This window comes from Fistularia commersonii, chromosome 34, assembly GCF_037954325.1.
Source record: "Fistularia commersonii isolate RoL2024-O1a breed Wild chromosome 34, RoL_Fcom_v1.0, whole genome shotgun sequence".
Taxonomy (NCBI): domain Eukaryota; kingdom Metazoa; phylum Chordata; class Actinopteri; order Syngnathiformes; family Fistulariidae; genus Fistularia; species Fistularia commersonii.
Window position 1 is genome coordinate 192,733 of NC_141317.1, and position 20,898 is coordinate 213,630.

The window sequence follows — 20,898 nt, forward strand, 5'->3', positions numbered from 1 at the left end:
TGTTGCTGTTTTGATTCATGAAGATTGTATATTGCAAAGTTTCATTTCCCTTCATAAGATTTCAACATATCTTAAAGCAAGTTTTTCTCAATTAGTGCAAATGTCTTCTGACCATTAAAAGCAACGGTGTCTTCACAAAATACGTTATTGTTTGTAATTCAAAATTTCTTAGAATGCAAAGAATTAAATAATGAAGATAAGGTCATAATACCTGAAAATACTGTCTCTGATATGATAGTAGATTTATCTTAAATGCTTTTAAAGCACATTTTGAAAACCGTAATTAGATGGGAGCATCCCTCTGCATTGGAGGTAATGAACAAAATTCTGTGTCCTGCTTGGTGCATCAATGGCACAATCACAGCAATGTAAGTTACTCCATTTAAGCTGCACTTTAGTTTCCATGGTTTTCACTATCAGTAACATTAAGAAAATGTTAATAATTCACATGGACTCTTTTTCCAAAACATATGTACATGTAAACGTTAAACGTCTGTAGATATATTTCATGAAACAAGCCAGCCAACACTGTGCTGTCTATAGCTTTGCTTTATTTTAAGCTCGTTTTGATATGAGAATGGCGACAAGCTTAGTTCTATGGATTAAATGTATTTTAAGTGCTGTGCATGAACTGTAATATCAGTATCACTGATAGAATAGGAAAGAAATTCAAAATTCACTTACATATGCAAAATGTTTTCTCTGTGACAGATCCCCTATCCACTTATTGTTTTTAATATTTTGTATTACATGAAAGGAAATTTGGTTTTGGTATTGGAATCATACAATCCATAAGCATGTGAATATGCTGTAATGCCTAAAGAAATGAAAATCTACCCATTTGCTAAATTGTTTACTATGTATTGCTGAAATAGAGAAAATAAATGTTTTAACTTTTTTTTCTTTTTCTTTTTTTAGTCTTTAAAACTAGACTCACCTTTTGGAGGTCTTTATTTCGTTTATCCCAAAATTGTCTGAAAAGTGTTTGGATTGCCCTTTTAAGTGGCACTTAAAGTTGTATTTACTCATGAGAGTAACTTGTGTTCAACGTGGTTACTACACTGGCATTTTCTTTTTCTAAATTTTGTATAGGTATTGAATAACATGTTTGAGATAACTAAAGTAACCGGCTGGTGTACAAGTTAGCAATATGTGAAAACCTGGGACTATCAAATATTCATTTCATTGAATTGCATATGTATACAACTGTTTTTAATCCTACAAAATACCAAAATGTTACTTATTCTATATTGTACACAAAATAAATACTTGGTCCAAAAAAAATCAAATGATATTTTTGCTTATTTAGGAGTTTTTATTGCAAGTTCTTATTTACATAACATGGTGGACCTAGTGGCTTATGACCCCCTTAGCCAACCCAAGAGCAGAACAGGAAATATAGGAACCACAACTGCATCCATGCGCATTCAAGAAGCATTGTTGAGCTCACAGACTCACTACTATAGTTGTTTATCGTCCACATAGGCCCTTCGGGTTATTTCTGGAGGAACTTGATGCACTCATGTCACACTTCCCCATTGATGATTCCACTCTTACTCTTCTTGCTGACTTCAACTGTGGGGAATAGGACAAGCTAGAACCACTAATTTCTCTCCTCCTTTGACCTTCACCTCTCTCCCTCCCCTCCTACCCATGGGGCCGGTCGTCAGCTTGACCTAATCATCACCAGAAACTGCCCTCCAACTAATATCTTGGTCATGCCTATTGATAAGAAACAGCTCACAGATCACCATTTCATCACCTGCACCCTAGCCCTCTCCCCCTCTCCCTCAACTCCCCCCACTGCCCACCTGGTCTCTACACGCAGACACCTCCGTTCACTGAATCCCATGGATCTTGCCTCATCCACTATTGCTTCTCTCCCCTCAATCAATTTATTGTCCCTCCTCCCCATTGACAAAGCTACTGACACTGATTTCCACCCTCTCCTCCTCAATAGAACAACTCTGCCCTCTCACCTCCAGACCTGTTCGCTCAACCCCACACCATGTCAGATCCATGGCTATCTGACACTGTGCGTAGTGACGGATGGACCCTTAGAGTGGCTGAACGCAAATGGAAAAAGTCCCTACTCCCTGATGACCTCCAAACCTTCCAATCGCTCCTATCCATCTTCTCCTCCATTCTCTCAAAGGTGAAAGCCACCTTCTATCGCTCCAAAATTCAATCCTCTGCATCTAATCCCAAGATACTCTTTGAAACCTTCACTACACTTCTCTAACCCCCTACTTCCCCTCCCACCTCTTCCCTTTTGCCCGGTGATTTCGCAAACTTCTTTGAAAAGAAAGTAAATGACATCTTTATTTCACAATCCATCTAGCTCCACAGCCAACCACCCATCCTCCCTCCCAACCAATCGCATCAGTCTCTACCCTCCACCCCCTCCCCAAACCCATCCTCTTCATCCCCTCCTAACCCACCTCAGCCTTCCCTACACCTCTTCACCCCTCTCTCTCCCCCCTAGGTCCTCAAACGAGCCAGCCGACCACCTGCTCCCTCAACCCCCCTTTACAATCCAAATCCATCCTTCTCCCCTTCCTATCTCACCTCATCAACCCGTCCCTCCAGACAGGCTGCTTTCCATCTGCCTTCAAGTCTGCGAGGGTCACCCCTCAGCTCAAGAAACCAGCACTTTACCCATCTGAAATCAAAAACTATAGACCCGTCTCCCTACTACCCTTCCTCTCAAAAACACTTGAGCGTGCAGTCTTTAAACAACTCTCTCACTACCTTCAGCGTAACAACCTCCTGGACCCTCTTCAGTCAGGGTTCAAAGTAGGTCACTCGACAGAGACGGCCCCCCTTGCAGTGTCATAATCACTGCAGGAAGCGAGAGCACCCTCTTTCTTGTCTGTGCTTATACTTCTTGACCTGTCAGTCGCATTCGACACAGTCAACCACCAGATCCTTGTCTCAACCCTCAAGGGTCTGAGTGTCACAGGATCTGCACTCTCCATGTTGGCATCCTACATGACAGGTTGCCCCTACCACGTGACAGTCAGACACAGCCCCCTGCCATGTCTACCGGTGTTCCACAAGGTTCCGTTTTAGGCCCTCTCCTCCCAGCACACGACATCACTTAGTTCTGTCTTTCGCTCCCATGGCTTCTCTTACCACTGCTATGCTGATGACACACAGCTGATCCTGTCCTTCCTTCCGTCAGACACACAGGTGGAAACCCGAATTACAGCTTGCCTGTCCGACATCTCAGATTGGATGGCAACTAACCATCTGAAGCTCAACCTAGACAAGACTGAGCTGCTCTTTCTCCCGGGCAAAGGTTGTCCGCATAGAGGCCTGGCCATCACCATTGACAACACTGTGGTAAGGCCAACCACAACTGCAAGAAACCTGGTTGTGGTCCTAGACAGTCAACTGTCGTTCTCATTGAACGTCACTGCAGCCACACGTTCCTTCAGATTCCTCCTTCACAACATTAGGAAGATTCGCAGATTCTTCACAGAGGATACGGCGCAGATATTCATCCAGGCTCTAGTCATCTCTCGTCTGGACTACTGCAACTCCCTCCTTGTCGGTGCCCCAGCGGTGACCATCAGGCCTCTGGAGCTTATTCAGAAAGCAGCAGCCCGTCTGGTGTTCAACCGTCCCAAATTCTCCCACACAAGTGCCCTTCTTATGTTCCTTCACTGGCTCCCAGTAGCCGCCCGCATCAAGTTCAAGACCCCGGTGGCAGTGAATGGGACAGCCCCATCATATCTTCAGGATATGGTCAAGCCACATGTCCCTACCCATCCCCTCCGATCTGCCCCGTCTCGGCGACTGTCCACCCCATCACTCAGAGCTCCTGGCTGCCGATCGAACCGGTCTAGGCTCTTCACGGTCTTGGCTCCTCAGTAGTGGACGAACTCTCGGAAAAGGTCAGAACAGGGGGGTCGCTGCCCATCTTCCGCCGTGAAGAAAAACGTACCTCTTCACCATACACTACCCCGCTAACCTCCCGTAGCCCCCCCCCCCCCCCCCCCCCAAAAAAAACCAAGAAATTAATGTATGTATGTATATGGTATTGTGATGGCTATTTGGTAGAGAGGTGACTTCTGAATAACAACGACCGGTACTTTGGATCTTCAGTTATTGAATTGAATTGCAATTTTTGTAAGTCGCTTTGGATAAAAGCGTCTACTAAATGACTGTAATGTAATGTAATGTCACAACGGGCCTGGTAAAAGATCAATGGCTTGGCCTGTTCAGCACAGCGGGGGTACTTCATTACAAGCCTGAAAACGTCTGCCAAATCATCTCAACCTGCTGTGTGCTTCACCACTTGGCCATCAGACAAGGCTCCCCCACTCGGGAACGCCCTGAGGCAGATGAGCTGATGCTGAACGCAGAGCCTGTCCCACACCCAAGTTGGAACGAGAGAGGATCAGAGATTCTCTTATCTGCCAAGATTTTCATCTCTAGATTGTTTGATATGATAAGGACGTTTCCCAGAGAGGGTTTTCACTCATACTCCACAAATTTTAAGAATACGAAGGTCATACTAGAGCAAGCATGAATAGGAAGAATTGTTATTGCAAATGTCAATGTTACTGTGATGCTCTTTTCTCTTTTTGAGTCTCTTCTGGTCCCAAAGGAGGGAAATATGAAATATGTGAACAAGTGGTTGGACTTATAGCCGCATGTCCTGGACATTCAGGTGAAGAGAGGGGAGGAGCTGTCAACTCGGCAACCTGGCAGACCCAACTATAACCTGAGGGTCTGCTGGAAACGTCTGGCAGAGTCCCCTGTCAGAAGGAGTTTCAATTCCTCTGATCACACAGGATGTGCTCCAACTATAGGGGGATCACACTCCTTAGCCTCCCTAGTAAGGTCCACTAAGCAGTGCTGGAGAAGAAGGTCCGCCGGGTCGTTGAACATCGTAACCAAGAGGAGCGGTGTGGTTTTCGTCCTGGTCATGGACCAGTGGACCAGCTGGATACCCTCTGCAGAGTCCTCGAGCCCAACCAGTCTTCATGTTCCATGTTCCGCAGGCAATCCTGTGGGTGGTGCTCCGGGAGTATAGGTTACCAAACCCTGTTATACGGGCTGAGACAACAGGAAAGACCAAGGTCACGCAGGAGCAACTATGTCTCCAGGCTGACCTGGGAACACCTTGGGGAGCTGGACCATGTGGCAGAGGAGAGGGGGGTCTGGGCCTCACTGCTCTGGCTGCTGCTCCCGCAACCCGACTCTGGATAAGCAGGGAAGATGGATGGATGAATTGCCTCACTTGTTCTGACGTCACGAGTTCTTAAGGTGACTCCCACACCTGACAATAGTTTATGTTGTCATGCAAGTTTGGCCAGTGTCAATTAGGTCATAAGGTCATAAGGAGTTTGAGATGGGGTAGGATATTATTTAGGGATTGGGTCCTCTGCTTCTTGCAAATGATGTGGTCCTGTTGGCTTCATCCGACAGTATTCTCCAACTCTCACTGTAATGGTTTGCAGCCAGATGTGAAGCTGATAGGATGAGAATCAGCCCTTCCAAATCTGAGACCATGATCCTCAGTCATTAAATGTGAAGTGACCTCTCAGGGTTGCTGTTGAGATATTGGGAAGAATTTAGCAGAGACTGACTGTTGAATTGGTGCAGTGTCAGAAGTGATGCGGACTCTGAATCAGTCTGTCGTGGTGAAGAAGCTGAACTGAAAGGCAAATTGTAAATTTAATAATCAATCTACAATCCTTCCCTCTCCTATGGTCACAAGCCAATGAGACCATAAAGATGCTAAAAAAGTCAGGGACAGATTCTTTTTCATTTCTACAACAAATCTCTTTATGTACAATGAGAAATCATGTGAGGGAAATAGCAGCATGGTTCTGATATTACATTTAAATATTTGCTTTTAAACAAATGGACGTAGTGAGAGAGGATATGAAGGTAGTTGGTGTGAGAGAGGAGGATACAGAGAATAGGGTTAGATGGAGAAAGTTGATTCGCTGAGGCGACCCCTGAAGGGAAAAGGCAGAAGAAGAAGAAGAAGGTGTTGATCCTATTATGGGGTAAATTTGTCCCAGTCTCTCCCTGTTTCCTTCTGTTGTCCATCATCATGGATTTTTCTTAAATCATTCTTACTCTGGTTCCTCATCTAGGTACCCTACTTGGAAGACCCTGACGGGGCTAATGGCACAGAAACGTAGTTCCCATCATCATGGGGATATGTACACTCCTTCACAATGATAAGGATACAATTCCAGAAGAAGCCATGTAATTATACTCTCATCAAAATATTTAATGAAAAACTGAACACACTGGAACATGTCTAAGGATGGTCTCCTCAGGGAGAAATGTGTTTTTGTTTGTTTTTTTGTTTTTGACCAGTAATGAAAATGATTCATTTATTTATTTATTTTTCACCAGTAATGATTGACAATGATGAAATGACAAACACTGTTCACCAGCAGCACATTATGGTATCCCTGGACATCTAGTTTAATCCCTGCAAAGTCTGCAACCTCAGAGTGATCACACTACTAAAAAACAGGATAATAATAAAAATTTGGATTTTAAACAATATTAGAATTTTTTTCCTTTCCTTATTGTGGCCATGGTGTATTTTTTTTAATTTTGCCATTCTAAGCTTTGAATAGAAGACCATCATGGCTGAAAATTCCTAGGCCTCTGTAATGTGTGTGTTTAACTTTGCAACGGGATTTTCTCTCTTTTAATGTTTCTACTGAAGGACCATATATGTTTTTGTTGATTCAATCAACATTTAGTTTTTTTTCATCCATCCATCCATTATCTAGCGCTTATCCTACACTTGGGATCACGGTGATGCCTATCCCAGCTGTCATTGGGCGAGAGGCGGGGTACACCTTAGACTGGTCAATTACGGCACCATATGTAGAGACAAATAACCATTCACTCTCGTTTTAACTTTTTTTCTGAGGGTAAAAATATATGAAGTACTGAAAATCGCCACTAGACAGCAGCATATATACTTCAACACTTCGAAAACGAGGAAGGGTCAATTTCCGTTTCCGGGTTGGCGCTATCCTCTACTAACAAGTTGAAAGATGACCCCACTGGCTCGTTTTGGGCTTCCATTCTCCCGATTTTCCAGATTCCAAGCTCGGTTCGTGTCTCAGTCGAATGCGAGCGGTACTGCGGGGTCAAGTGCCATGACTGAGCTTCACGTCGCTGCTGAGCAGACTGGGCATGGCGAGGTCAGCCGTTATGTCAAGGTGAGTTCCCCCCATTGAACGCTAGCGTTAGCCTCAATCAATGTTAGTCAAAGGTGGTCTTTTATGACCCATGTCAAACAGTATCGTTGATTTACTTTCTCCTCTCTATGAATGCTGTTGGAAATAAGCGAACGTAACTGTACCGAGTTCATTTCGGTGGTTTATAATAGCTTGGCGGGGACTCATTACAGCGGATATGCTGTAAAGCCAGTGCAGGTGGACATTGAGTGGGACGTTACATCAAAATCGACCACTGTATGGTGGCATCTTGAATATTTTCCCAGTGAAATGTCAATATGTATTCTGTGAAAAATTATATCAATCAAAATTATGTTCATAGTGTCTTTTTCCACAAGGGGCCCCATATAAGAAAGATGTAGAATAGCAAAACCTGCCAATACGAACATAAATCACCAGCTCACTTCTTGTGTAAATTGAAATAGCTATGTGTACATTGATCTTGGAACGTAGAATGTTCTCCAAGTGGAGTTTAAAAAAATGATTTCACAACATACTAGTGTAAATCTATTGTTTGCACCAGTGGTCCCCAAACTACGGCCCGGGGGCCGGTTACGGCCCGCCTCCACATTTTGCTCAGCCCCTGAACAATATCAGAGAGGTATTATGATTTTTTTTTTTAATTCGGGCCACATAATCGTGATTTGTACATGCATAGAACGTAACATTCTATTCCACCCTTCTGCAGTCTTTCCCTTATCTGAAACCTCTCCCTCAAAAAAAAATCCTGGACACACCTCTTTCAAATAACATGGAATAATGGCGAAAAGATTAGGTAAGAGAAAAATAGATACAGAATACAGGGTACTTAATGTGCAGACAGACAAACAGTTATTTTTTTTTTGTCAAATTCAAAGAAAAGGCTGTTTTTCTCATCTGTCAAGAGATGAGACAAAGACATTATTCATTAATAGTGTTATTATTAATTTATTTATTTTTCCTTTCAAGATCCCAGAAAGGGTTAATTTTTGGTTATCTGTGGCTTTCTAGAAAACAATAAATCTTTACGCTTTGACTCCTCTGCGATCGTCACACTTTGTGTTACAAACTGGCCTGGCCCCCCCGTCAGAGAAGGGAAAAGTTATTTGGCCCTCACAGGAAAAAGTTTGGGGAACCCTGGTTTAAACCCTTTTATACAAAAATTGTTGTTATATTCAAAAATTTCATTTGCCATGATAGGATTCAATTTGAAAACAATTAAACGTGACGTAGACTGACAGCATTCACAGACATAATTTACAAAGCAACTGATGCCAGACTCTACTGAATCCACAATTTTTCGGATGGATGGATGGATGGATGGATGGATGGATGGATAAAGACAGTGGCCAGAGATCCCCACAAGAATTATTGACATATATACTTATAAATACATTATAATGTTAACTTGTCATTCATTTTAAATGACAAGTCAAATTGTAAGATTGATTAGTCAAAATCCTAGCTATTACACTTTATTCAATATATGGTATATTGATATTTAAAAATTCATCAAACAAATGAAAATTAACCATTTGGATTTCAGAGGGTTTGATAATTACATAGATATTTTGATATGCCCTGGCGACCAGTGCATGCTGGAGCTCTCAGTGTAATCTGTCAGTCTGGGTTACTTGCTGGAATAGATGAACCTAGTTTCTAAACTGAGGATGTTTACAGACCAACTTGTGTGGAGAGCCAAAGCCCTGATTAATCTATCTGCAACACCAGTAGGGAATGGGGCTTGTACAGGTTAGAGACCTCTACATGTTTTCTGATAAGAGTCATGAAAAAACAACAGAAGCACACAGCAGCAGATGATGTCAACAGGGTAGAATATTACAATACACGTTTGCATATTCCATGCAAATGTTGTGCCACAGGGTTGGCTGAATAAGCAGAGAACACCCCACCAGTCTTCATTTGCAAGTCAGTCATCTGTGTGACTTTGGAAACTACCCCTGGGACAGCGCCATGCAGAATACATTGCCACAGAGAAATTCTTGTTCAGGAGAATAGGTGACAAATGGATGAGAACCAGAAAAGGGAGGTAGTATTCCAAAAAGGAGTTACACCAAAAACTCTGGCCGAATATTATGATTTTGTCTATGAAAGAGAAGAAAGTTGCAATATCATGTTCAGCAAGCAGGCAGCATAGTGCCATGGTGGCTAGAATACCAATGTGGACCCCCTGTAGGCGGGGTCATAAGGGTTTGTAGGATGGCACTGTTATGACAGTCTCAGACATGCAAGAACTCACAAAGGAGCTTGGAAGTGAGACAGAGAAAGCCAACCACTGGCTGTGGCTATAGAGTTATGGCAACATTTGAGGGTCAATATCTCAGAACAAGGCAGCATTAGGGAGTGGTGGAGAGACTTGAGCGGGTGAAACCGGTGAAACCAGAGTAGTGGCCTCCCAGTGATAACCCTGGGTCCTGAAGCCGACTTACGACACTGGCAAATGGTTATCTCGCATGGATGCTGAATAAGTGAAGACCAGTCTGACAATCAAGAAATTACGCAAATTTAGTTGCCTGTAGGACTAAAATTTCATGTATTACCTGCAGACAAATTGCTGTCAAGATAGTGCATAATTATTTTGATACATCTCCATTAATGTTTGTTCCCAGAATCCGGACTACCATGGCTTCTCCAGTGATCCTGTTGTGGACATGTGGAACATGAGAGTGGGCTTCTTTTTTGGAATCTCTGTGGCTCTTGTCATTGGTGGAACATTTATCCACTACTTACCAGACCATGGGTGAGTGTCTTTGTGGAATCACTTAGATATTGCTTGGGCCTATCACCTTCTTCAGCAACGAGCTATTTTTGAATGAATCAAATGTTAGATTGCAGTGGTTGATGCAACGTGTCATTGGCTGAACCTTTGGATCAAGGAATATTTCTCCATTGATGGCAATTAGTGCGTCAAAGAGTACAAGTTTGCTATGGATCACTAACAACAAGGTGACGGCTCAAGCGTTTCATGCTACAATTTTTTTGCTCAAGATGACGCTGGAAGACAGCAGCCCTTTCGCAGCAGCTCCTATTATCTTTTACTCTATCTCTTTATTTTTTTGAGTTGTTTATTTACCTGTCCACTCTTCTTTCACGGGTGGGACAATATACCGTTTCTCCGGTGCACTGTGTTGTCAGCCATAATGTTACCCCTGCCAATACTGTGGAAAATGATAAAATACTCCCAGGAGGAACTTCTCCAAATGACAAAAGGAGCCGGACTCCCTGCAGTGAGCATCCCAGAGGAGCTATGGCGGGGCACCCGCCAGGTGAGAAAAGCCAACGCGAAGGTGAGAAAGCAGACCAAGAGGGACAGGAGATGTAAGCCCTTCCTGCCCTCGATCATTATGGGGAATGTGAGCCCTCCCTCACCCTGCCGCCCCATCTCTTCAAACCAGGACACAAACACAACCATGGACAACCCCTCCCCTCCACCACACCATCCCATTCCCCCGAGCACAGACATGGTCGCCACCTGCCCTTCCTCCCGACAGGCAACCCCCACTACATCCATGGGAACATTAACAAACACACAACTGCTAGTCACACGCCCATCAGGAGTTCCCTCGGCCAGTATCCCCACCCACATCCCCCTGAACACTGTCGCAGACACTCCCCTCCACCCTCTTCCCAACCATGGCCTCACCCTCACCTCTGGCCAGGTGCAGAGGGAGTTCTCCAGGTTGAGGCGGGCAAAGCCAGTGGGCCGGACATCTGCCCCAGGGTCTTCAAGGTATGTGCTGGCCAGCTTGCTGGAGTCTTCCAGCACCTCTTCAACCTCTCTCCGAGGTTGCTGAAGGTGCCTGACCTCTGGAAGACATCATGCATTGTCCCATTACCCAAGAAGGGACATCCAAGTACTCTCAATTACTACAGGCTGGTGGCACTAATGTCACATGTCATGAAGTTGTTTGTAAGGCTTGTATTCCAGCACTTGAAAGACCGGCGTTGTCATCGTTTGATGCATCAACAATGACAACGAGGAGGAGTACAGAGGTCTGATCGCGAGTTTTGGCGAGTAGAGTAACCAGAACCACCTCCTACTCAACATCTCCAAGACCAAGGAGGTGGGTGTGAACTTCGGGAAGAATCTGAGGAGACAGGTACCAATCACCATCCAGCGTGAAGAGGTGGAGATAGTGGACTCCTAAAAGTACCTTGGGGTCCACATTAACATTAAATTGGACTGGTCACACAACACTGATGGAGGGGTCAGAGCAGGATGTTCTTCCTGAGGAGACTGAGATTGTTTGGCAACTCCTCAAGACCTCTACCGGTCTATAGTAGCCAGCGCACTCTTCTTCGCTATATTGCGCTGGTGGGGCGCTGCCAGGACTGGTGAGGTCAATAGTCTCAACAAGATAGTAAGGAAAGCCCACTCTGTGGTGGGACTGAACCTGGATCATCTTCAATCAGTGGATAAACTGGGACAAACTAGGAGCTATCTTGGACAATCATTTCTACCCCCTTCACGACGAGCTGTGGCTGATGGGCAGTTCCTTTAGCCAACAGTTTGTCACACCCCGGTGCAGAACTGAATACTCGGGACACTCTTTTGTGCCAACAGCACTCTGGACAGCACACAACTCTGACCAGCCTTGGGTGCATCTGTGCTGCTTCCACAATCTCACCACCGTACCCCATTCACATTTCATGTCCCACCTCTGCTTTCTTTCTTATCCTTATTGATCCTAGCTAGCACACATCCTGCCTATTATCACTATTTTTATTTATTTTATTCTTGTCATTGCTATTGTCACTCTTTATATCAGGGGTGGGCAAACTACGGCCAGGGTCACATCTGGCCCGTTGGTCTTTTTAATCTGGCCCGCCAAAGATTGGTATAGAATTCATACTTGATGTGAATGATTAAATGATCGGATCAATGAATGTGGGAGCTCAAACAGGAGATTATTTCATTTTTGGATGTACTTGGGAACACTTGAGAATTTCCCTAAGCTGAATGACATAGATACCTAGCTTCAACTGCTGCATTATTCTCTTTGGTTGCTTTCCTAAAGAAACCTTTTTGCTTCAGTAGACATGTTTTAAGATTGGCAACTCGGTTGGCTCTCACATCTCCCTGGTATTTTGCATAGTCCTCAGTTGTCTAGTTGTGCAATGACATTTCAAATTGTATTCCTTGTGCACCGCAATTTTCTCTGTGCAAATAAGAGACGTTGCGGTGTGCCTGTGCTCCACAAAGAAATATTGAATTTCCCACTTCCTGAAATTGTTTGTGCTCATCACCAACCTTTCTCTTCACAGCAGGCTTTGAGAAAGACGTGTTTGGGGCTGTGTAATATGTTTAAATCTACTAGGTGACAATGTCGCAGTGAAGTTTCAGTGTTAAGTTGACACACAGAGAACGTAATTTCTGCTGGTACCAGATTAGGTCAGGGTCCTGGTCCTGCACCTGCGCCCGCATATGACGTCGAGCACAGCACAGTTAGTGATTGGTTGAAGGTTAGAAATCATGGAAACATGAAGTGTTTGTCGTGCCCGTTTAACATTAAAATTGAATAAATAAAAAGTCTAATAAAGTTTGAAAAGTTTGGCTCATGGCTAGCATGGCGCTAACGCCAACATGGACACACACACACATACAACCCGCGTGTATGTATTTAATAGTGTTAGTACGTGTTAGCGTCGTAGCCCTCATTTTCCACGTTCTTGTGCGTGTGTAACGTCAGGTCTGGTGCTTCGGAGCACCCAGCTCCGGTCACAGCCACACCGCCGTGTTTTTAAATGTTTAAATGTGTATACAGCAGCACCGGCGAAGACAGCAGTGGCGGGTTGTTTATATCTGTGGTTTACACGGGTATTCAGGCTGGTGCTGGGCACCGTGGGTACGGTCACGTTGCCGGTCTAGTCTGGGTGCTCCAAAGTATGCGGCCCCCAGAATGAGACAGGCCTAACTATTTAGCACGGAGGTATTGTAACACATACAGCATCAAACTCGCGTAGGTCGCACTTACATTAAACTTTCATATTAAGGCGGGGGACCCAAACTTGTATACAGTTTAAAATGTCAGTTTTGTGTCCTCAGATTTTCTATGTACCTTTTATTTATTTTCTATTTTTTTGAAAGTCCTTTGAAAATATTTTGAAGCTTAAAAAATTAACTTCTTTGTAACTTGATTATCGTGTTCCTCATGGCTTTTACTGTTGCCTGTTGTTCAGGAATTTGATAACCCCTATTTTTTATCTGTATTGTTCAGGATGCGGCAGTGGGCCAGGAGGGAGGCTGAACGTCTGATTGTACAGAGGGAGAAAGATGGTCTGCCTCTCATAGCGGAGAACTACTACAACACAAGCCAGATTGTTCTCCCATTCACTAAGGAGGAGTAGTGCCTCTAGCTTCCACACACTGTATCTCTGAATTATTTGTGATTTGAATAAATGTGTACTGATAAAGTGTGGACAATCAGTTCTTTAGACCAGAGGTAGGCAATTAATTTTTACAAGTGTCCATATAAGAAACCTGAACAGTGTTGGACAGCTGATCCACCAATAACAGAAAAGCTACACGCTCATAAAACATGATTGAAATAAATGTTTGGAATTTGGTTTTTCATTCAAGTTCTGACTGATCCCAAGTGGGCCAACAGGAATGCCCAAGAAGGCCACACCCAGGCAATATAATTGCACAGACCTGCTTTAGACAGTGGTACAAATGCTGAAGGGGTATAGAGTGATTGTAGCCTGCTGCATCACAATGATGAAGTGAAACAAGGCATAGGAACAGAAATCATGCAAAGGCAAATTGACTGCAGATGAAGGATCCCTATCTTAGAGCTGAATCCTAAAGAATATGTTGACTAAATAGTTAAATACTATCTCTTGTGTTACAAGCGGAGTTTAACGCAAATTACACAGCTATAGCTTTTTTAATACTACTGGGATTAGTTACTACTCTGTTAAATCTGCAACTTGCATACTATGTTTTAAATTAAATAAGAAAATAGCCAAGAACTTACATTTTTTGTTGTAAAGTTCAGGAATGACCAAAAAATTGCATTTATTAGAACATCACCATGAAACTATTCTCCCAAAACAGTTTTATTTCTATCCCTGCCATAATTTCAATTATACAAACAAGGCATTATCTAAACACACGTTCTGAAGAGAAATTCCAAACAAATTTTCATGCATAAATGTTTCTGAATTCAAATAGTCAATAAATCTTGTTAAAAAATAGATTAAAAAAATGTTTTCACTGCATCTGTTTTTTTGCAATGAGATGACATAGTGGCCCTAACAACGTTGTTGTGAATAGCTCTGAAAAGCATTTTCATATGCAAATAATGCTGAAAATTCTCCCGCGTGACAAACTGCATACAAAATTGCATCAACATATGCAACTGAAGATTAACATGTAAGAAATCTTAAACGCGGGGCTTACGTCCTAGGCAAGGCGATTAAAGTTGCTGTGTTCGTCGGTGTTACTTTGTTCTCTTGTCTGTGCTGTCTGACTTTTCTTTGAAGACGTTATTCTCCGAAATCCGAACCCGTATTCACTTACTTTACAAGTTCTTCGCGGCCCCCTTACAGCTGAGGCTGAGGGGTTGTCATGTGATTGTCAGTGAGAGGAGACAGCCATGTATGAAGTGATAGTGTAAGAGAACTGAGGAGACCTCAGTTTATGGTGATATTTGGGTATTAGCATTATAAAAATGACGTTTTTGATTGCGCGGAAATGACAAAAATATCGTATATTTGGCCTTTGTTTAGTAAAGTATAAAGCCTACAAGTTTTTAAATACAATAACTATCGTATATCTGGATCATGTGGAAGACGATCTCTGTAGTTGTTTTTGGTTTGTTTTAAATGGTTTCGCAGCATCTGGGAGCACATGAACGTTCCCATAGCACAATTTTTCATTTTGCTAGGTAGTAGTTGGCTTGAAAAGGCATTTGTATGACACAATTTTTAATTAGTCTGTTGATTGTGGGTAATGTCCACATATCTTGTGTTTTTCAGCCTGCCATTAAATTCACGATATCTTCATTAATCCGTGGGAGCCTGAATGCAACATAATGACGTCAATACAGAGCGCAGGCGCGAAACGAATAAGCGGAAACTGCGCCAAAGTGGAGGTTTAATGAAACGCTAGAGTCTTTTTAAATAATGTAATCCATTTCAAACGGCCTCCTTCCATCAACGAAAATAGTAACTGCTGGTGGACAGACAGAATGCCTTCACTGTCACTGAACGGACTGTCAGTAGATTTCCCCTTCATCGCATATGACTGTCAGAAAGATTACATGCGCAAAGTGATTGAGTGTCTGCAAAGGGTAAGTGGATAAGAAATAAGAAATTGAGCGAATACAAGTGAGCCGACGTAAGTTACATTATATTTTTGTTTCGCTTTTTCATGTTTTGTTGTTTTCAAAAGTTATTTCAGATATACAGATACTCTAGGAATGAGTTTGCGTGTTCTCCCCTTTTCTGCGTGTTTCCTCCGGATATTATAATTATACTCATTTATCTTTTATGGGGAAATACGTTCTTTGCTATTTTTTTTTTATTGAACAGAAGCAGTATCAACAAATATGCATATGCACAAATAAACATGGCTAGGTTGAATTGAATGTCAATGATACAACCGGGGATGAGGGAGCAAACGACATAAGGACATTCGTTCTGTATGTAATCAGAAGTTAACAGTGTTAAAGGTTTGTGAGAAATGTCTAATACTAGACGAAAAAGAAAGTAAGAGAAAATAATCAAATAAATAGATAGATAAATTAAATAAAAAATGATGTAAATTAAATAAATTAAAAAAGGTAGAAAAAAAATTGCAAGGGGAATATAACATATATTTAACTTGGTGGATCACGAGAAATCTCAGATATCAAACCGTATATTTTTTGGTTTTTGGATTTTTCCATAAGTTTTAAGGATTTTTTAAATTATTCACAATCATTTATAAAGAACGCAAAATTGGGGGAACACTTTTGCAGTCTGTTTTTGTGAATGAAGAACTTGGCAAGGCCTAAAATAACATTGACACACAGTTCATCTCGTTTCTTCCTTAAAAGTAAACCAAATGTTATGCCATCTCATGAGAAGGAAACTGGTGACAATGGAAAATTGTCTTTAACCCATTTTTGAGTTTTAGCCCAAAAGCCCTGTAATTTTTCGCATGAGAAAAATATATGGTCAGTGGTTTCATTGTTGTCTTCACAAAAGGTACAAATATTATCGTCAATATTAAAGCATCCCCTCAATAATTCCTTAGATGGGTAGATGTCATTCATAATTTTGAAGTGGGTCTCTTTTGCCTTGGGGGGTATGGGTAGAGTCAGATACATCGTTTGCAGCCTGACAGTCGATTCCTTATCAAATTTATTTAAAATATTATTTTTGTTTTGAAGTCCAGGGAATAAGTTTTCTGTAAAACATTTCCTAATAAAGACGTTGCTGCATTTTCTATCCAGAATTGAGATTCCCTGGAGTGAAAGTGGGGGTAACTGTGGTTGTATGGTTTGGTGCGTCATTACATTTTTGGTCAGGAATACAAGTTGTCGAGGTAGTGCGTTGTGTAACTTAATGAACTCTAATATTGGAGGGTTAAAGCTCTGTTTAGTACTGAACTGTTCATAGTCCAAAAGATCGCCATTGTCATCCATCAAGTCAAGTATTGGCCATATACCTTTCTCAAACCATTCCTTGTAAAATAGAGATTTTGTTGCGATGCAGTACATATTTATTGTTCCATAATATTGTACTATGTGGTGAGAAATTGTGTACATATATCATTTTCTAGTACAATAATATTAGTTAATGGAACTCTGATATCTACAAGATTCCTGTCCAATTTTCAAAGTCAGATAAGCAGAAGACTTAGGCCACCGACTTCGTTGAATAAGTAGTTAGGAATACAATACCAGAAAGAATGATGATGCTTGATCCAGGATTTCAACCAGTTCACCTTCAATGTCCCATTGAGGCAGTCCAAATCAATCACTTTCAGCCCTCCTTCACTTGTTTTTTTTTCACCATAAGTGATTTTTTTTTTTTTTTTTGATGATGTGGTCTGTTCCTCCAGATGAAGTTGAAATATATTTGGTTAATAGATTTTATGGTTGAAATTTGGAGCAGCATTGGAATACATTGGGTATATACATCTAGATAAACATTCCATTTTGGTCAAATATATCCGGCCTAATATTGATAAATCTCTTTGGAGCCATATATTCAATTTAACTTTACTTTTATTGAGTTTAGATTCTATGTTCTTGGATTGATTTAACTTTTGGTTCTAAGAAAGGAAAATACCCAAATATTCTATTTCTGATTTAGTAGGAACTTTGCAGATTTCTTTTAGTGGCGAGTCATGAAGCACAAAAAGTTCACATTTCTTTATGTTTAATGATAATCCTGAAGCCTTGGATAATTTTTTTTAAATCTTCAACGCTTATTGGGACTTGATGTTCATTTTTCAAAAATAAGGTTGTGTCATCTGCCAGCTGGCTAATAATAATTTCTGTACCCAACATGCCTAACTTTTGGATATTGTTGCAATTTTTAATATAAATGGCTAGCATTTCGGGAGCTAGTATAATTAAATAGGGTGAGATGGGGCAATCTTGGGGGATTCCCACATCAACATAGAAGTGTGGAGTGGTGCCGCTCGGTAGGGTGACACAGCTATTAATGTTCTCGTAGAGCCCACGGATCACATTCCTGAATTTTAAACCAAATTCAAAATGCTCGAGCCTTGCTAAGATAAATGGATGTTTGACCGAGTCAAAGGCTTTATAAAAGTTCAAGAAGAATATGAAGCCATTATCTTCCATGAGGTCTCTATATTCTATGTCCATGACAAGCTTTATATTCTATGTCCATGACAAGCTTTATATTGTTGTGGATTGACCTTCCTTTCAGAAATCCCGATTGTGTCTCTGCAATAATGTCTGAGATTCCCGATTGGAGACGAGAAACAAGGATGTAGGGAAACACTTTATAGTCCGAATTTCTGAGAGTGATGGGTTTTCTGTTTTCAATAAGACGAGGGTCTTTACCAGTTTATGGGATGGAAATGATAACCCCTTGTCTCATTGTCGTCGGAAGCGACCAAGTTTCAAAGATTTCCAAGAAAACCTGATAGAGATATTCCCTTATATCCTCCCAGAAGTGTCTGTAGAAGTCTCCTGTGAGACCATCTGAACCCGGAGCCTTGTTGGGAGATAGTCGACCCATTGCAGTGTCAAGTTCAGCAATAGTCAGATGCTTATCACAGGTTTGCTTGTAGTTGTTTATTTTTTGGATATATTGAGCAATATCCGTTAGAAAGGAGTCACAATCACTTTTTGAAAATTTAGAACTGTAGAGGTGGCGATAGAATTCAAAGATTTTAGAGGATATTATTGCCTCATCTGTAATTTCCATGTTGTTGATTAAGAGAACTAAGGCTATTCTCTCTTGTCTTCTTCTTTCCAAGCCACAAAAATATGCAGAGTTTTTCTCTGCTTCTTCAATCCATTTTGATCTGGATCTAACAAATGCATCATGGGCTCTATTAGGAATATGTTATCCAGACAGGATTGTAATAGAATTATTTTTTGTTTGTCACCCTCATCCAAGCTAGGTTTGTTACAGTAGATATAAAGTTGCGTCATAATGTCCAATCCTCTTTTGTCGAGATCTTTTTTAAGTTTTGTGCTAAAGGAAATAGAGTGTTGTCGAATTTTATATTTCAGGAACTCCCATTGTTTGACCAGAGATGCAAGTTCCTCAGATCCTTAATTAATGCAAAAAAGTCATCTAATTTTTTGACAATACTCATCAATCTTCAGCAAGTTAGAATTGAATTTCCAGTATTTGTTTGATGAATTTCTTCTTGATTTGGATGTAATATCTAGATATATAACGCAACGCTCCGTTAGTGGAGCTGCAGATATGCTAGAGCTCACTTTATTGCTCAGCAGATGGTTTGATATTAACCAGTAATCAATTCTGGATTTCAGACTATAATTGGGGTTGAACCAAGTGTATTGGAGGGCTGCTGGATTAGTATGTCTCCAAGCATCAGTCAAATTCAGCTTGTGACAGAAGTCATAGAATAACAGAATAGGATAGCTTGAGGGGTATTTAGAAGGATATCTATCCAGGAATTCATCTTGGACCAGATTGAAATCCCCGCCTATTAACATTGTGGATCTTCCAAGTAAACAGTTATTTGCTCTAGCAGATTCTTGTTTTCTTATATGTTATTGTTGCCATACACGTTGATTAAAATTAATTTTAAATTGTCAATACTTATGATTAGGATCAACCAATGGCCGTGCTTGTCTGCCAGATGTGAAATAACCTGCCCTTGGAAGTTCTTCAGCAAAATTGCAACCCCTGCTGATCTTGAGGCGCCATGACTTAAGTAAGCTTTGTCTCCCCATTGTTGAGTCCAGAAAACGATGTCTTCTTTCTTCGAATGGGTATCTTGCATGAAAATAAAATTAGTTTTTTTTCCCTTTACAGAACAAAAAAAGGCATTTCCTTTTTGTTAAATCCCTTAGTCCCCTTGCATTAATGGACAAAAAAGATATATCATTTTTAAAATGAGACTTATAACAAAAACTAAACGAAATGATAAGGGCTAATGAGAATATAGTGTATTGGAAAAAGTACCAAGAACTTGTCTTAGCAGAGCCCTGAGTATCAAATAGTTTGAAGGAGTGTTTGTATAAGCAGAAGCCTCATGGAGTGACTCTCTGCCCATTAATGAAAGCGTAGGGACCTCGGAACATAGTTTTATGGCCTTCTTTCCTCGCTTGTTCCACCTTCGGCCAGTCAGCCTTACCTTGCATCTCTGTCTTCCTTGGTGTGGTCTTCAGCAAAGCGGATATTGAGGTTCTTGCAGACAGTGTGATGTTTAGATGCTCGCCACAATTCATCTCTGTAGACACTACTCGCAAACTTCAGGACAATTTGTTGAGGGCTATTGGCAATGTTTTGTCCGATCTGATGTACAGAGCCTAAGACGAAGTCCATCTTGTTCATCCATTTTTGAACAATTTGTTGAATGGTGTTTGAGACGAGCTCACGGATGTTTTCGCCTTTTCCTCCTTGAGACCATTCATTTTTAAATTCTGTTCTCTTTTATGGTGTTCTGAGTCCGCTACTTTGTTTTCCTATTCTGTTCTTCAGCTCTTTATTTGTTTCTGTAATGCGCCTCATGTTGACTTCCATTGTCTTGAAGTTACTTTTGCATTCCTTTATGTCTGCAGCGTTGATCTCCACCGCTTTAGCCAGGTTAGCAATGGCGAGTGAGTTTTGTCCTACTTCTTCCTTGAGTTCGATCATTAACTTCCGCAGAGCAGTGATTGCTTTGTAGATCGCTGCATTAGAGACTTCCACTGTAGCCATAGCATCATCTCCCTCGTCTGCTTTCTTCTTTTTTGAAGGTGCAGAGGATTTTACCGGTGATGTCAACATATTTTTAACGCCTCAAATGTTAGTTTTCACTTTAACTGAAGTGCTGTTATTATGATAAGAGAGCGCATTAATTTTAATGCCGGCGTTTGCTTTGCTCATTTTTTTTTATTTTTTTTTTTAGTCGTTTTGAGGAAAAGAATCTCTCGGGGCGAGGTCCCGCCGTGTGTAGACTTTTTCAATTAATTCAGCGAGAGTTCTTTCTTCATGGGTTTGGTCCACTTTGGCTTCTGTT

At 41.5% G+C, this 20,898-nt stretch overlaps 2 protein-coding genes and 1 pseudogene across 5 annotated transcripts in view; all 3 read left to right on the forward strand.

The window, feature by feature from the left end:
- Positions 1-349: 349 nt before the first annotated feature.
- On the forward strand, positions 350-6,164 carry LOC147214113 (uncharacterized; annotated as a pseudogene).
- Positions 6,165-6,988: 824 nt separating this feature from the next.
- Positions 6,989-13,643, forward strand: ndufb11 (NADH:ubiquinone oxidoreductase subunit B11). The gene is made up of 3 exons (XM_086141353.1): positions 6,989-7,211; positions 9,839-9,969; positions 13,448-13,643. The coding sequence occupies exons 1-3, from the start codon at positions 7,044-7,046 to the stop codon at positions 13,575-13,577; spliced, it is 429 nt and encodes a 142-aa protein (XP_085997479.1). The 5' UTR covers positions 6,989-7,043; the 3' UTR covers positions 13,578-13,643.
- Positions 13,644-15,158: 1,515 nt separating this feature from the next.
- rtel1 (regulator of telomere elongation helicase 1) overlaps positions 15,159-20,898 on the forward strand; it is a 59,096-nt gene continuing 53,356 nt past the window's right edge. For 2 of the 4 annotated variants that reach the window (XM_086141345.1, XM_086141346.1), the window contains exon 1: positions 15,161-15,523. In XM_086141345.1, the coding sequence (XP_085997471.1) occupies positions 15,422-15,523 (102 nt within the window). In that variant the 5' untranslated portion in view covers positions 15,161-15,421. Of the gene's footprint in view, positions 15,524-20,898 lie in introns of all 4 variants that reach the window. The other 2 variants (XM_086141347.1, XM_086141348.1) reach the window with 2 other exon arrangements.